Source organism: Ailuropoda melanoleuca, chromosome 10 (genome assembly GCF_002007445.2).
Source record: "Ailuropoda melanoleuca isolate Jingjing chromosome 10, ASM200744v2, whole genome shotgun sequence".
Taxonomy (NCBI): Eukaryota; Metazoa; Chordata; class Mammalia; order Carnivora; family Ursidae; genus Ailuropoda; species Ailuropoda melanoleuca.
Window position 1 is genome coordinate 39,501,607 of NC_048227.1, and position 11,961 is coordinate 39,513,567.

Sequence of the window (11,961 nt, forward strand, 5' to 3'; positions counted from 1 at the left end):
ATTTAATTACAACATTAAGATATTTTTAAAGTAAATTTATTCAAAGCCATTTGCCCTTAATGAGTCGAAATGCACCCTTGAATCCGATAGCAGACTGTATTAGAATAGAACTGTTGAGTTTCTCTCTGAAATAATTTAAGGTGCATTTTCTAAGCAGTAAGTAGAATTTTTGAATCTGCTTTTGTTGCTTATAAAGGGATCAGCAGTCACGTGATGGAATAGTTACAGTCATCTTCCTCAACGCAGATGGCATCCACAAAACCTGTTTCCTGAATCCTTTCTTAAAGTCATTTCTTTCTCCATCATTTCCTGAACTTTCTAAATAAATACATCCTTTTCTAGAATTCTCATCCTGTACATATTCACTAGTCCTTCTGGTATATGTCTTCATTATCACTTCAGATGATTTTTATGGTCGACTTGACTTTTGGTTTCTCCAAGATGTCTTCTAATATGCACCTTTCCTCACCACATGTCTTTTTTTTCCTATTATGACAGAGGAGTGGCCTAATTATTCATTATTAGTAGTAGCCCTTAAGGCATGTGACAGAGGTGCAGATATTTTACTGTAAACGTTTTCTGGCTCAGATTTATCTCAGAATAGTAGAAAATAACTATACAGGTTTGATGTAAGAGCTAGAGAGAACCATATGGTCCCGCTTCTTTCCCTGTTGTCCTTTCCTTACTGTCACTTTTAAAAATAGGTCTCGTACTTATTCTTGTCCATTTTCTTCTTGGTCTTTGTGCCCTTGCTTTTTCTAAAGTCAAGCCAATTTAGTATCCTCCCCTCGCTTTCCTGTTGGCCTGCAAATCAGCTTCTGTTGTAGTAAAATATTTTATTTCCTTCTTAGCTTGTAAAAATATGGACCCTATCAGGTTTTTTTTTTACTTATTTCTTTTCTGCCTGTGATCCTGTATAACACATACTCCATTCCCTTGAATGTGGCCACATCTTATAGCTGGCTTATTTCTTGTATTTATGTTCTCTCAGTCCTTTTAAAACCCATTTTTATCTCTTCACTACATACATCTTCAAATGACTCATACCTTCATTACTGCTATCTTACAATGATAGTTCAAGATGCTAATTCAGAAGGAAAAATATTTATTGTGTCTCCTTGTACTTCTAATTTTTAAGGTGGTTCAACAATAAGGTATGTGATTGGGCATTCAGAGTTCCCCCTATGAAGGATCAAATTACTTCATTCTGTTAAACGTGAAGATCTCCTTTCATTACTAGTAAGTTAGGAAATACGGGGACTTTCTCAGTTCTGTAATTGGGTTAAGAGAGTTTTTTATTTCAGAAGGATTGTAAATACAAACTTAGGAAATAAGATTAGTGATACAGTTGACATTTATTGATCACTTCCTGTGTAACCAGATGTACTAAACTATATCAGATACATTAGATACATAACATTCATGAATGCTCACAGCAGTTTTATGAAGTTTAAATGCTGTTTTGATCTGTATTTTGTATGTGGGCTGTGAACAGTTAGAGAAGGTAATAACTTCCAAGTTTTCCTAGCTGTATTTGATGATTTTATACCCAGGTCTTCTCTTCGTTCCCAGTGTTTATCCTTTCTCTGCAGTTCTTTACAGTTCATTTCACGCATGCACGCACACACACACACACACACACGGCTAAGCTACAGTGCTTTAGAAAAGGCAGCATTTCATATGCTGCTGCAAAATTTGAGAATAGTAAACGTCAGTTTTAAAATTACTAAATTCACAAATCTGTGTTAGTATAGATTAAATTAACATTTCCTATTTGCTTTTTCACAGACTGAAGGGGCTGGACTTGCCACCTGTATAGAATTATGTGTAAAAGCCCTTCGTTTGGAATCTACAGAAAATACTGAAGTGAAAATATCTATTTGCAAGACCATTTCATGCTTGTTGCCTGATGATCTGGAAGTTAAACGTGCTTGTCAACTGAGTGAATTTCTTATTGAGCCTACAGTAGACGCATATTATGCTGTGGAAATGCTGTATAACCAGCCAGACCAGAAATATGATGAAGAGAATCTTCCAATACCAAATTCTCTACGCTGTGAGCTCTTACTTGTATTGAAAACTCAGTGGCCCTTTGATCCAGAATTCTGGGATTGGAAAACGTTAAAGCGGCAATGTCTTGCGTTAATGGGGGAGGAAGCATCTATTGTGTCTTCAATAGATGAGCTAAATGACAGTGAAGTTTATGAGAAAGGAGTGGACTACCAGGAAGAGATTAAAGAAACTTCTGTGAATGGACTTTCTGGTGGAATTGGTGCTAATTCTGGCCTTCTTAAAGACATCTGTGATGAAAAGCAGAAGAAGAGAGAGATAAAACAATTAAGAGAGAGGGGATTTATTTCTGCTAGGTTTAGGAATTGGCAAGCCTACATGCAGTATTGTGTGCTATGTGACAAAGAATTCCTTGGTCACAGAATAGTACGACATGCTCAAAAACATTACAAAGATGGGATTTACAGTTGCCCTATATGTGCAAAGAACTTCAATTCTAAAGAAACTTTTGTCCCTCATGTCACATTACATGTTAAACAGTCTAGTAAAGAGAGGCTAGCAGCTATGAAACCATTAAGAAGATTGGGGAGGCCACCTAAGATCACAACTACCAATGAGAATCAGAAGACTAATGCCGTGACCAAGCAGGAGCAGCGGCCTATAAAAAAGAATAGTCTTTATTCAACAGACTTCATAGTGTTTAATGACAATGATGGTTCAGATGATGAGAATGATGACAAAGATAAATCTTATGAACCAGAAGTGATCCCAATCCAGAAACCAGTACCTGTTAATGAATTTAATTGCCCTGTAACTTTTTGTAAAAAGGGCTTTAAGTACTTTAAAAATTTAATTGCTCATGTAAAGGGGCATAAGGATAATGAAGATGCCAAGCGCTTTCTTGAAATGCAAAGCAAAAAAGTTATTTGCCAGTACTGTAGACGGCATTTTGTAAGTGTTACTCATCTTAATGATCACCTACAAATGCACTGTGGCAGTAAACCATACATCTGTATACAGATGAAATGTAAGGCTGGTTTTAATAGTTACGCAGAGCTCTTAACACACCGAAAGGAACATCAAGTCTTTAGAGCAAAGTGTATGTTTCCTAAATGTGGCAGAATTTTTTCAGAAGCTTATTTACTGTATGATCATGAAGCACAGCATTATAATACCTATACTTGTAAGTTCACAGCTTGTGGTAAAGTTTATCGCTCTCAGAGTGAGCTGGAAAAGCATCTGGACGATCACAGTACTCCTGAGAAAGTGCTGCCTCCTGAAGACCAACGTACTTCATCTGGAGATTGTGTTCAGCCTTCTAAAGTGAATCCGAACACAGAAGTGAGCATCGAGAAAGAGAAGTCTTTGCTTCCTTCAGAAAATAATATTGAAAACACCTTACCTGCAGATAGAAGTGATGCTTGGGATAAAAGCAAAACAGAATCACCTGTGGCCAAACAAGACCAGATTTCTGCATCAGAGCTCGGGCCAGCTGATGGACCGTTGTCAAATGGTTTGGAAAACCCTGTGACTACTCCTCTGCTTCAGGCCAGTGAAGTAGCTGTGTCCATTAAAGTGTCCCTCAATCAGGGGATCGAGGATAACTTTGGAAAGCAAGAAAACTCAACTGTGGAAGGCACTGGTGAATCACTGGTCACAAACTTACATACACCAGTTGAAAATACTTGTAATGATTTGTGTCGTCCAGGTTTTCAAGAAAGAAAAGAACAGGATTGCTTTAATGAAGCCCAGATTACTCACAGTTCTTTAGTAAATTCAGAAACCCTCAAAATAGGTGACCTTACCCCACAAAACTTAGAAAGACAAGTGAACAACCTGATGACATTTTCTGTGCAAAATCAGGCAGGATTTCAAAACAGTTTACCAGCTTCCAAGTTTGAATGTGGAGGTAATGTTAAAACATCATCCAGTCTTTATAATTTACCTCTTAAGACATTGGAAAGTATCACATTTGTTCCACCACAGCCCAACCCAAGTAGTTCTTTAGGAACTCCATCAGTGCCTCCAAAAGCACCAGTTCAGAAATTCAGTTGCCAGGTTGAGGGATGTACTCGAACCTATAATTCTTCACAGAGTATTGGGAAACACATGAAGACAGCACACCCTGACCAGTATGCTGCATTTAAAATGCAACGCAAAAGTAAAAAAGGTCAGAAGTCTAACAACTTAAATACACCAAATAATGGAAAGTTTGTTTATTTTTTGCCATCACAGGTGAGCAGCTCTAACAATGCATTTTTTACACCACAGACCAAAGCCAACGGGAATCCTACTTGTTCAAATCAGTTGCAGCTTGTCTCGCCTTCCATTTTTCCAGTTCATTTAACAAGTGTGTCAACTCCACTGTTGCCCTCAGTGGAAAGTGTCGTAAATCCAAATATACCTTCTCAGGATAAAAATGAACAAGGTGGTGGTATTATATGTTCCCAAATGGAAAATTTATCTGCTACTACCTTGCCAGCACAAATGGAAGATCTAACCAAAACAGTTTTGCCTTTGAATATTGACAGTGGCTCAGATCCTTTCCTTCCTCTCCCTGCAGAAAGTAGTTCAATGTCTCTGTTCCCTTCACCAGCAGATAGTGGGGCTAATTCTGTTTTTTCCCAACTGGAAAATAATACAAATCATTTTTCCTCACAGATTGAAGGAAACACTAATTCCTCCTTTCTAAAGGGAGGTAATGGTGAAAATGCAGTTTTTCCTTCACAAGTCAATGTTGCAAATGACTGTAATAGCACCAGTGCCCGACAGTCTGCACCTGAAAAAGTTAAAAAAGACCGTGGGCGGGGCCCAAATGGGAAGGAAAGAAAACCCAAGCACAACAAAAGGGCTAAATGGCCTGCAATTATCAGAGATGGGAAATTTATCTGTAGCAGGTGTTACAGGGCTTTTACTAATCCCAGATCTCTGGGTGGACACTTGTCTAAGCGATCTTACTGTAAACCACTGGATGGAGCAGAAATTGCTCAAGAACTTCTACAGAGTAATGGACAGCCTTCTCTTCTTGCCAGCATGATTCTCTCCACAAACGCAGTAAGTTTGCAGCAGCCTCAACAGTCTGCCTTCAATCCAGAAGCATGTTTTAAAGATCCATCATTCCTGCAACTTCTTGCTGCTGAAAATCGCTCATCGGCATTTTTACCAAATACTTTTCCTCGGACTGGTGTGACTGGCTTTAATACCAGTGTTAGTCAAGAAGGAAGTGAAATTATTAAACAGGCTTTGGAAACTGCTGGCATTCCCAGTACATTTGAGGGTGCCGAAATGCTTTCTCATGTTCCAACAGGTTGTGTTTCAGATGCAGCACAAGTAAATGCAACAGTGATGCCAAATCCACCTGTGCCTCCCCTGTTGCAGACTGTATGCCACCCAAACCCCCTGCTGACAAACCAGAATAGGACACCAAACTCCAAAACTTCCTCCATTGAGGAATGCAGCAGTTTGCCTGTTTTCCCAGCAAATGACTTACTACTGAAGACTGTTGAAAATGGTTTGTGTTCTAGTTCATTCCCTAATTCTAATGGGCCATCACAAAATTTTGCCAGTAACAGTTCACGTGTTTCAGTTATAAGTGGTCCTCAGAACACGAGGTCTAGTCATTTAAATAAAAAGGGAAACAGTGCTTCAAAGAGAAGAAAGAAAGTTGCTCCTCCCCTAATTGCACCTAATGCTTCCCAAAACTTGGTAACAAGTGACTTAACAGCAATGGGACTTATAGCAAAGAGTATTGAGATACCAACTAGTAACCTCCATTCAAATGTAATTCCAAATTGTGAGCCTCAGGGTTTGGTGGAAAACCTAACACAGAAATTAAATAATGTTGACAATCAGTTATTTATTACTGATGTGAAAGAAAACTTTAAAACCAATCTTGAGTCCCATACAGTGTTAGCTCCTTTAACATTAAAAACTGAAAATGGTGATTCCCAAATGATGGCTTTGAATTCATGCACAACTTCAGTAAATTCTGATTTGCAGATTTCTGAAGACAATGTCATACAAAACTTTGAAAAGACTCTTGAAATTATTAAAAGTGCTATGAATTCTCAAATACTTGAGGTAAAAAGTGGATCTCACGGTGTTGGTGAAACATCACAGAATGCTCAAATAAATTACAACATTCAGCTTCCTTCAGTAAACACTGTACAAAATAACAAGTTACCTGATTCTTCTCAGTTTTCTTCCTTCATAGGTGTCATACCAGCAAAAAGTAACATTCCTCCGTCCGAAGTATTACACAAGGAGGATCAAATACAGGAAATTTTAGAAGGCTTGCAGAAATTAAAATTAGAAAATGACCTGTCCACTCCAGCATCTCAATGTGTACTAATAAATACATCAGTGACACTGACTCCCACTCCTGTTAAACCAATTCCAAATGTCACAGTTGTTCAGCCAGTTTCTGAAATGATTAGCAACATTCAGTTTAGTGACAAAGTTAATAAACCCTTTGTGTGTCAAAACCAGGGCTGTAATTACAGTGCTATGACAAAGGATGCTTTATTTAAACACTATGGTAAGATTCATCAGTACACTCCAGAGATGATTCTTGAAATTAAGAAGAATCAGTTGAAGTTTGCTCCATTTAAATGTGTAGTACCTACCTGTACAAAAACATTTACAAGAAATTCTAATCTCCGGGCGCACTGCCAATTGGTCCATCATTTTACAACAGAAGAAATGGTAAAGTTAAAAATAAAAAGGCCTTATGGAAGAAAATCTCAGAGTGAAAATTTGTCAGCCTCACGAATTACACAAGTAAAAAGACAGCTAACTATGACAGAGGAAAATAAAAGGGAATTCCAGCCTGCTTTAGACTTGGGAGCAATGAAGGAAAGTGCCCTCAGTAATGTAGCAGTGATCCCAGAAAAACAACTTGTAGAAAAAAAAAGTCCTGAAAAAATAGAAAGTTCCTTGCAAGGGATCACACTTACTTCAGAACAGTGTAATACAAATTCTCTCACAAACATACAAACCAAAGGACGGAAAATTAGGAGACTTAAAAAAGAAAAGGAGGAGAAAAAACGCAAGAAGCCAGTTTCTCACTCCCTTGAGTTTCCAACAAGGTACAGTCCCTACAGACCTTATCGATGTGTTCACCAGGGTTGTTTTGCTGCTTTTACTATACAGCAAAACTTAATTCTGCATTACCAGGCTGTACACAAGTCAGATCTACCTGCGTTTTCTGCAGAAGTTGAAGAAGAAAGTGAAGCTGGTAAGGAAAGTGAAGAAATTGAAACTAAACAGACTGTGAAAGAATTTCGGTGTCAGGTGAGTGACTGTTCTCGAATTTTCCAAGCAATTACTGGCCTGATACAACACTACATGAAACTTCATGAAATGACTCCTGAGGAAATTGAAAGTATGACTGCTTCTGTGGATGTTGGAAAATTTCCATGTGACCAGTTAGAGTGTAAGTCTTCATTTACCACATATTTGAACTATGTTGTTCATCTTGAGGCAGAGCATGGAATTGGGATAAGGGGAAGTAAAGCTGAAGAAGATGGCATATACAAGTGTGACTGTGAAGGCTGTGACCGTATATATGCAACTCGGTCAAATCTCCTCCGACACATTTTTAATAAGCATAATGACAAACATAAAGCTCATTTGATTCGGCCAAGAAGATTAACACCTGGTCAGGAAAATATATCAAGCAAAGCAAACCAAGAAAAGACAAAGTCTAAGCATCGGGGGACAAAACACAGATCTGGAAAGGAAGGAATCAAAATGCCTAAGACGAAACGAAAGAAAAAAAATAATTTAGAAAACAAGACTGCAAAAATTGTGCAGATTGAAGAAAATAAGCCTTATTCTCTGAAACGTGGAAAGCACGTATATTCTATAAAGGCTAGAAATGATGCCCTATCTGAGTGTACAAGCAGATTTGTGACCCAGTATCCATGTATGATAAAAGGGTGTACATCAGTTGTTACAAGTGAAAGCAATATAATTAGACATTATAAATGCCATAAATTATCAAAGGCATTTACATCACAACACCGTAATCTTCTCATTGTCTTCAAACGGTGTTGCAACTCACAATTAAAGGACACTTCTGAGCAAGAAGGTGGTAAGAGTGATGTGAAAAATTCTGATGCATGTGTATCAGAAAGCAACGATAACTCTGGAACAGCTATAGTTCTACAGAAGGAAAGTGAAAAAAACGAAAAAGACGAAATGGATGAGCTAACAGAATTATTTATTACAAAATTAATAAATGAAGACAATGCAAGTGTGGAGACCCAAGCTCATACCTCTTCAAATGTAAGTAATGATTTTCAGGAAAGTAACCCCTGCCAGTCAGAAAAACAAAAAACAAGTAATTTGAAGAGAGTTAATAAAGAAAAAAATGTCTCCCAAAATAAAAAGAGAAAAGTTGAAAAAGCAGAACCAGCATCAGCAGTTGAGTTAAGTAGTACGCATAAAGAAGAAGAGACTGCTGTTGCAATTCAAACTACAGAGGAGCATCCTGCATCTTTTGACTGGAGCTCATTTAAACCAATGGGATTTGAAGTTTCATTTCTGAAGTTTCTTGAGGAGTCTGCAGTAAAGCAGAAGAAAAATTCTGACAAAGACCATCCAAATAGTGGAAGTAAGAAAGGATCCCATTCAAATTCAAGAAAAAATATTGATAAGACTGCTGTGACTAGCGGAAATCATGTATGTTCTTGTAAAGAAAGTGAAACCTTTGTACAGTTTGCCAATCCATCACAGCTTCAGTGCAGTGATAATGTAAAAATTGTTTTAGACAAGACTCTTAAAGATTGCACTGAACTTGTGTTAAAACAACTTCAGGAAATGAAACCTACCGTCAGTCTGAAAAAACTTGAAGTACATTCAAATGATCCAGATGTGTCTGTTATGAAAGAAATTAGTATGGGTAAAGCCACAGGTAGAGGGCAGTACTGATAACTAATGTACTTTAAATACATTATTTACAGTTTTATTTTAAATAGGAACCCATCAAGCATGCTAGAATTGTGAAACGTTTTCATTAACTTTTGTTGACATGAATTAACCTGTCCAAAAAAAAGGAAAAAAAAAAAAAACATGACATTTGTCATGTAAAACTTTTTTTTTTTATCCCTATGGGACTTGAGGAACAGAATCAAAACTTCAGTTATTGTAAATAGTTGAGCTACACCTCAAATTTCTATTAGCCAGTTGCCCTTTCCATGAACTAAATTGAATTATCTGTGTGACTGATGTTTCACCAGGTCACTGCTCATGTAGAACAGTAATCTTTGTTTGTAGATACCTTTTTTGTATATATTTATTATTGTAAATCATTTGCTGCCACCAGCAGTGTGTAAGTCTAAACTATTAAATGACACATTTATATTTGGAATTTTAATTTTTAACTAAGTGATCAAGTTTTTAAAACTTGTTCTTTTATTGTTTTAAATTAAGAATTTTTTGAACTAAAAGTAGAAAGTCTGCCATAGTTCATTGATTTTTACATAAAACGTTTATTTACAAGATCTCAAAATTACTTTTCACAAAGTAGGCACATTATATCAACACCTTGCTCTGCTTTGTAAATTTATCCTCCAGGATTTGGGGATGGTATTCATGTGAAATTATAGCAGATTCTTTAGCAGTTTCCTATAGCTACAGGTTTTTTCCAATGCTTCTAATTGGATATAGTTACTATGATTCCATGAAATATAATGGAAATGTGAATAAAGAATTTACTACATCAAAGATTTTAAACATTTGGTATTAAAAAAAAATCCTTTGTGAATGTGATAGAAACTAGTAGTGTGGAGCAGTGTAAATATTTGAGGTGGTGATTTGTGAAGTAGCCCAGTATTGCCTTAAATAAAATCACATTTCATTTCTTGTTTTATACATGTGATCTTATAAAGTTTTTTTTTTTCCATTTTCTGAGATTTATAGATTGGTGTATAGCTTTAAACTGTATAAACTTTTGTGGAAAGATTTTTTTAAACATTTTTATAAATCTTAAAATTGGTATCATCAAAGTGAGCCCATCTTGTGTTTATAAAATGCAAGAGTCTTAACATTTATAATTACATAGATGAAACACTTTCTATAAGGAAGTTGGATGTTTTGATTTTACTGTTTATAGATGTTAGATTGTACAGATTTGTATTTTCCCACCACATCTAATGATACTTTTTTCATTAGATTGGTCTTCCAGAGCAGTATTAGTTGTTATAATTGATTATTTTGGTAATTCAGTATATAGTTAGCTCTTATAGTTTAGCTTTATTCATCATATTTATACTGTGGATTCACGGCAGAGACAGAGGTTATTTCAGGAGAGTTTATTACCTTCATTTGAAGTCCAACTAAAGTGAGTACGGGAAACAAAAGAAATCATCCTTTGAATTTACTTTTGTTTCTGTTTGCCATATATAGTAGCAATGTTTTTTGACTTTGTGTTTGTTATAAACCAGTTGCATTCACAATATTATTAGCCTGAGATATTGATGATGTTGTAATAATATGAAAATGTGTATATTCCCTGTGCAACATCAGATTTGCAGGAAAAATGAAGCACTTAAACTGAAATTGCTGGTACTCTGAATAAATAAGCATGGTCAAGGAGTGAATTATTTTCTTTTGGAAAGTATTTTTTTAAGTTTTACTAAAGCATTATAGTTTTATTTTTAGGACCTAATGGGTTATATTGAATAGTTGGTTTCACCTCCTTAAGGTTTATTACCAATATGCATAAAACTTGACACATTAAAATCCCTTCCCTTTGGTAAGCCCACTGTTATTTATTAAAATAAAAGTTGTTCTTATGGGTAATTAAAACATGTTTTTTTCCCTAAATTAACAATAACTTAACTCTGAATAATTTTAATATTAAATTTTTGTTAACAACTGAATGTTTCTGTACAGTTTTCTTGGAAGTTGACCTAGCTTTTAAAGATAGACATTTGGCAAAACTGCCCTAAATAGTGCAGTAGCAAGTAGATTTATTTCTGGTGAGTGTAGTGATGAGGCACTGTTAAGTGAAAATACCATTGTATTGGGGCTTTTCTTTTGCTCATTAGCTCAAGAAAATTGACTCCTAGACATTTCTGTAATTGTTCTCCTACATGTCAGGAGAAAGTTTGCCAACATTGAGCTAATTTTTTTTATATTCCAGGTACTGTTTGCTAAAAGTAATTATGGCAGAGTGGGCTTCTTAGCATGGAACAGAAAAATCAAGTTATGGTATAAAATATGAATTTATGGAACAGCATGTTGGTAAAATTTGATATGGAATGTGATGCCTAAGTATTAAAAAAGGAATCTTAAAGTATATATTTTTCATGTATACTTTTCCTCAGTCTGTTGTCTTGAGATATTTAGATATTTTCTTCCTACAGCCTCAGTTTGCCTAGGTTTTATCATTTAAAAATGGATTTTTTTTACCCAAAGAATTTGAATCTACAGATCAGAACACGTTTTTTCAAAATGTATCTATCACATGAAGTGAAATGGTAACAGTTTGGGAAATGTTCAGCAATGTTAAATTCAGCATAAATTATTTTGAAGTGCTAGGCAGAGGTAAAGTTTTGGCAAGGCAATTTTTTGATCATCAGGTAAGCAAACAGTTGGCTTATAGCTAGTAAGACTACATAAATACTATAGCTAGAGATATCAGAGGGAGTGCTCTTTTGCGGGGGGGGGGTGGTTCATGGAAGTCTGTAGAAAAGGTGAGTCTTGAAAGATAAATGGCTAGTCCTTAGATGGTCATAGGGGAAACAGAAATTCCAGGTATGGAGGTATGATAAAGCAGCATAGTGCATTTGCAAGTAGTCTATGTGGAAAGATACGGGGTTGGAGAAGCTGAAGAGGAAGTGGGCCAGATCATGAAGGTTCTTGTATGCCATATAGTTTTCAGTTTTGATTTACTAAGTGGTGACTGAATGCATTTAAGTTCAACAGTTTGAGCAGGTGCCAATT

General features: G+C 36.0%; 1 protein-coding gene across 3 annotated transcripts in view; it reads left to right on the forward strand.

The window, feature by feature from the left end:
- ZNF292 (zinc finger protein 292) overlaps positions 1–10,892 on the forward strand; it is a 91,645-nt gene extending 80,753 nt beyond the window's left edge. For all 3 annotated transcript variants that reach the window (XM_002924699.4, XM_034670754.1, XM_034670755.1), the window contains one exon: positions 1,789–10,892. In XM_002924699.4, coding sequence (XP_002924745.2) covers positions 1,789–8,943 — 7,155 coding nt within the window. In that variant the 3' untranslated portion in view covers positions 8,944–10,892. The remainder of the gene's footprint in view (positions 1–1,788) is intronic.
- The last annotated feature ends 1,069 nt before the right edge of the window (positions 10,893–11,961 follow it).